This window comes from Eucyclogobius newberryi, unplaced genomic scaffold, assembly GCF_026437365.1.
Source record: "Eucyclogobius newberryi isolate DKJ021-1_F unplaced genomic scaffold, fEucNew1.0.hap1 SCAF_21, whole genome shotgun sequence".
Classification (NCBI taxonomy): domain Eukaryota; kingdom Metazoa; phylum Chordata; class Actinopteri; order Gobiiformes; family Gobiidae; genus Eucyclogobius; species Eucyclogobius newberryi.
Window position 1 is genome coordinate 11,126,741 of NW_027315846.1, and position 6,000 is coordinate 11,132,740.

The following is a 6,000-nucleotide window of genomic DNA, read 5'->3' on the forward strand; positions in this document are numbered from 1 at the left end:
TAGAAATACGGTAAAGGTGATAGACATCTTACCTATGAGTCCGGTGTATGCGAGAAGACAGGCTCCATAGTTCTCCTGTTTGCAGCCGCTGGAACTGAGGTCCGAGGCCTGGCAGTCGAACTGGAACTGAGCCCAGCGGGACCTGAGAGCAGAGACATCCATCACTTAGACTGGGCCCAGGATCATGGCGTACAGAAGAGGTTTTTTTTTACAGACAATCGGGTCCAACAATAGCAGCAGGAGACAACAAGACATTTATAATATACTCACTAGTACAGTAGACACACAACTGACCTTTACACACCTTTACATTCTTTTAAAAACAAGCCACGGGTTTTATTCAGAACGATGAAGATCTAGCCATTCAAAACAAAATGATACAGCACCAATAAACAGGAAGCTGAAACTTATGGTAATACTAACCAAATAGCATGATAACTGATTTTGCATCCATCTTTCCATAGAATGTTACCAAGAATACACTAGCCACGCTTTATAGTCTTCATGCTGGGTAAAGATTAGCAGTAGGATTAATAATGTTACCATAAAATAAAGTAGAAGGTCTGTTTCATATTGCGATGTAATAACCAATGTATGTAATGTACGGTGTAATACCAAGGCATTTACTGCACTGACGTTTAAACAAAACCAATGGGAAAGAGCAGAAGTTGAAGAAGTATGGACAGTTTGAGCACTAGTTCTAGTTCCACAGAGGTAGTAGTATAAGTGATTATAACTTTTAGAGTTGGCGATCGTAATTAACATTGTAATAATATAAGGCATTGTAAAAACGTATCTGGTATAAACCTACATTACAGGAAGATATGTTAATGTTTGAGCTCCCTTAACTAACCAAGGAGTTGAGGTTTTAATCTATGAAATGAGACGTGGCCGTAGCAGCACTGCAGATGTAGTGGATGTTTCATGGCTAATGCTGGGAACAGGTTCGGGAGAAATGCCTTACATAGTTCTTTGAGGCATCTTTGGTCTAATTAGCACCATGAAAACTGAGCTAATACAGAGGTCTATTGAAGTAGCTCTCTAACCCTCCCAAATACTTCCCCAAAGGATTGTATATGTGGTGTATTGGGGACACGGTGTGGTTTCGGGTTCCTCTTCGGATCTCCCCCTTCTTTTGCTGGCCGTGGGTGGCACTTCGGGCTGCCACCTCCTGTGAGGGGGACCGTTGTTTTGTCCCTGAATATTGTACATCCACATGTTACTGTTGACAGACCTGCTTGTGATCAAAATTGGACTGTGTATAAACGCACAGGCGCAGGCACCACGCACTTTAAACCAAAAGGGGTTCTAGAAAATAACAAATGGTTTCTTCTTCAATTTTGGCAAGTCCTGCCTGTGTGTTATGTGTATGTTATTTTGTCATTCAGTTGCTTTGCCGCATTTTGTTCGTTTGTTTATTTTGCATGGCTTTCAGTGTTTAATTTGCTACATATGTGTGCTCGTCCCATTCATTTACATTTGTCCAATATCTGAATTTTAAACCGCTTTAAATAGGCCTGTTCTTAACTTTTATAATAAAACAAATGTATTTTGTCATAAAACCATCCCTCTTTATTGTCCAGAGAGAATTGACCAAAATGCGCCCATGGCAGCTTTGAGCTAAATTTGTTGGAAAAGAGCCTAGAAATGGAGGAGAGATTTTTTTTTAACATTTGCTTTTTGTTCTAGTCACAAACGGATGAATGACGGACAGAAGCCTCTATGTGAACCTACACCTGTCAAATCTATATGAATGAGCCTTAAGGCCGGCTGTCACCCTTTTATCGACTTCATTTCTTGCAACGCCAACAGGAGTCTTTGTGTATGTTTTGTGAAAGCCGCTCTCCAGAGGAAAAAGGTGGGCGACCCCTGATCTAATATAACTAATTCCCCCTCTCCTCCACTACTTAGCCTCGCACGTCTCACCCTTTCTGTCACTTCCCTCCCCCACCCGGACGTCTTCTGGTCGTCTGCCAGTCCGGGCGACAAGAGACAGAACTAGACCTCGGCTCCGCTCCTAAATAGCTGTCTGGCGGCCTATAGCTGTGCCCAGATTAGACAAATAAGGATCTTTGAAACAAACACCCGCCATTTTCACCATTCCTCGCAGCCACAGATCTTCCCTCGCCATCAGCCTGGCCGCACGAGACCATCCGGGCCAGGATATCGGCAGATCAGCTCCTGCAGGCTAGCATTCGCGTCCCCCGAGGACACCGCCAGCGACTTCTCTCTCTCTCTTTCTACTTCCCCAACTCTCATCTCTCACGTCTGTAATAACGTGCAGTGAAGTCATCCCGGGCCAGACTTAATGCTTACAGTCGGCGAGGTGCAAATGAAGGGTGGGGGCCTTGGACGGGACATTAGCGGCGGTATCGTGGGGGTATAGAGGCTGATCGATAGGCGAGACGGATGAAGTCCTTCGCGTGGTTGACATTTGAAGAGGCTCTAGATTAAATGTGGTTGATGTATGCAGTGGCTGGAATGGTGCGAGTCTGCTGGGATAAGGGCGAGGACAGCTGATGCATTTTAATACGCTCAAAATGAACCGTTTTGGCGGTTACGCGTTAACGCTGGGAATGGAGGGTTTAAATTGACCCAGATAAGCATCAATTTTAATAAAACTTAATTGCTCTCGAAAAGAAAGTGCCAACCCAATCAAGATGTCTGCTATTTCAGCCTGTCAATCAATCTCATTTGGAAATAATTTTCTTTTTTTACATGACAGAAAACGCCAATATGTAGCTAGAAAGTTAAGAATGGGAAATGACGGCCTCCAAAAACAGCCCAATAGTAAATCCTCTTCTATCAGTTCATGCCAGACACATGAGCCGTGCCACCGGCCGCCATCTTGGCTCTGCTCACTGATGTAAACAATGTAATGAAAATCTGCATCAACTGCTCAAATATCAGAGCTGTGCTAATCTGTGTAATCAGCTCTGGGACAACAGGAAGTGACATTCTAATAAAGTAGACGTTTTGCAAATTGATTTTTGTTTACGTTAAAGAAAATGTTTAAATGGTACAAAAAGATCTTTAGGGTTTTTTAGCATATTATATCAGAGGACACTATGTTTACGGTTTGATCGAGATACATCAACAGGACAGTATGTTTACGGTCTCATCAAGATAAATAATCAAGAGAACATTATGGTTACGGTTTCATCGAGATAAATCAAGAGGACATTATGTTTACGGTTTCATCGAGATTAATCAAGAGGACATTATGTTTACGGTTTCATCGAGATAAATCAAGAGGACATTATGTTTACGGTTTCATCAGGATAAATCAAGAGGACATTATGTTTACGGTTTCATCACGATAAATCAAGAGGACATTATGTTTACGGTTTCATCAAGATTAATCAAGAGGACATCATGTTTACAGTTTCATCGAGATAAATCAAGAGAACATTATGTTTACGGTTTCATCAAGATAAATCAAGAGGACATTATGTTTACGGTTTCATCGAGATTAATCAAGAGGACATTATGTTTACGGTTTTATCGAGATAAATCAAGAGGACATTATGTTTACGGTTTCATCGAGATAAATAATCAAGAGGACATTATGTTTACGGTTTCATCGAGATAAATCAAGAGGACATTATGTTTACGGTTTCATCACTATAAATCAAGAGGACATTATGTTTAAGGTTTCATCAAGATAAATCAAGAGGACATTATGTTTACGGTTTCATCGAGATAAATCAAGAGGACATTATGTTTACGGTTTCATCAGGATAAATCAAGAGGACATTATGTTTACGGTTTCATCACGATAAATCAAGAGGACATTATGTTTACGGTTTCATCAAGATTAATCAAGAGGACATCATGTTTACAGTTTCATCGAGATAAATCAAGAGAACATTATGGTTACGGTTTCATCAAGATAAATCAAGAGGACATTATGTTTACGGTTTCATCAGGATAAATCAACAGGACATTATGTTTACGGTTTCATCGAGATAAATCAAGAGGACATTATGTTTACGGTTTCATCTCGATAAATCAACAGGACATTATGGTTTCGCAGGGCTTCATTGACAGCAGCTGGCATCACAAATCTTCCCTTTGCACACAAAAAGGATAAATGATGGAGGAAAATGATCTGTCGAAGGCTATTTTCCGAAATGTAATCCAACATAAAGAACGTTTTGGAGATCTGCCACCTCAATGTGCGATGCAGTTATTATTTCTAGCATAAAATACATGTCAAACCAAATAATAGACTCTAAGAAATCGTCTAACATCTGACACTTGGCTTGTAAGTGTCTATCTGAGTTCACAGTCATTGAGCCACACTAATGATTAAATAAGCTTCTAGGTGATTTTGAGCTTTTATCGCTTACATTGGTAACAGTCTCTGCTTTCATAAAGTCTGCATAAAGCCATAGAAAAGCCATGAAATAAAACCAGCCTTGAATTTCGTTAGATTGCAAAATCACGATACATTTACTGAAACTTCATGGCTCTTCCTCTTTACATAATCTCAATCTTGCAAAGCTGTCTTGTCCAAAGTCTGTCCCTTTTCACCAGAAACAATCTCTTTGACGTGGCGTGTAGGAATTTAAATGCAGTGCAAGCGTCCTCTCCATCGCCTCTGTATTCTCTGGATAAATATACTTTTCTGATTTCAATCTTACATGTACAAAGAGCAAACTGCCGCTAACTCCCTCGATAACTCCACTTCCACATGGGTAAATATTGGCAGGGCAGTCGTGTGAAGCCTGAGATAATAACAGTTCCAATAATGACTATAGTGCTGCTCAATACTCCCCCGTAAACAACACACATCTAATTAAACTAATTAAACACTAAATGAGTTTATCAATTGAATTAATTAAAGACAGTTGACTAATTAAAAGTGAGTGAATATATCATGGCAGCCAGGCTCAGCTTCAAAATACATAATGCCACTTATTGTCTTCTAAGCCGCTGCATAAGTGAGTTTGAATCATTTGTTGTCGTGGAAATAGAGGGACTTAATAAATAATGAATTCCTAAAAGTATGAAAAGATTATCTCGCTTGGTTCATTTGTCTTTGTGTTTCTGATGGCATTTAGAAACCAATTTTGATTCAGAATCAATAGAATGTCTGCATAATGTAAAATACTAAAAGGATGTAGAAAACCTTCAACCTATAAGATCAAGCATTGCAAATCTGTAGAATAAAGAAACAATAGGGCAGCAAGATGAATCATAATCAAATTTGCACTACAACTGGGTTATAGTGTGGTCTACAGAGAACCAAATATCAAATACAGTTTCCAGTGAATCTATAAAGAACTGAAAATCTGAATTGTATGTACATATTGAATTATAATAACGCCAATGCTCCAGTTTCAAATGATGTGAACGATTATTATTATTATGATGAGTATGATGATGATTATGATTAGTATTATGATCACTATTATTATTACCATCAGCATCATTTTTATTTTTTAAAGAATTCCAAAAATCTAATCTAATCTTACAGCAGTTTTTATTTATTTCCCTGTAATTCTGTAGCTACATTCATTTGTGCCTATAATAACTAATAAGAGCGTGGCAGTCCAACAGCTGAGCTTGAGTCTTGTTTCAACAGCATGTAATCTGTGGTCAGCGTGTGAAAGCTGCACTCAGGTCCTCAGTCAGTTTCTAGTAAATCTGCTGTTTGGTTTTATTGAAGGTTATCTTTGTGGTTAATGCACTGAGAACAATTTTCCCCTCAGAGAGAAAACACCAGGGTTAGAAAAGCAGACGCAGACTTCACCATAGCAGTCTAAATCAATTTTTTTTTTTATAGCAAATGAGAAATATGAGGGTCTTGCATTATAATCATCACTGGAATCACTGTGCACTTCTTCTGGTTTGAAAATGTGGAATTGATGATGCAGGTGCAAATGTGTCATTAACTGTCATCGTAAAACAGTGACATCATTGCTACTCTACTGCTGTTCATGTCCAACCAGGAAGTACAATTATAAACTTCACCAAAACTTGGGAAAAAAGGCA

The 6,000-nt window shown here is 39.2% G+C and overlaps 1 protein-coding gene across 1 annotated transcript in view; it reads right to left on the reverse strand.

Annotated features, from left to right (window-relative positions):
• The window catches only part of gfra4a (GDNF family receptor alpha 4a), a 175,378-nt gene that overhangs the window by 24,901 nt on the left and 144,477 nt on the right, over positions 1-6,000 (reverse strand). The window contains exon 5 of the mRNA XM_072457536.1: positions 33-142. Within this exon, the coding sequence (XP_072313637.1) occupies positions 33-142 (110 nt within the window). The remainder of the gene's footprint in view (positions 1-32; positions 143-6,000) is intronic.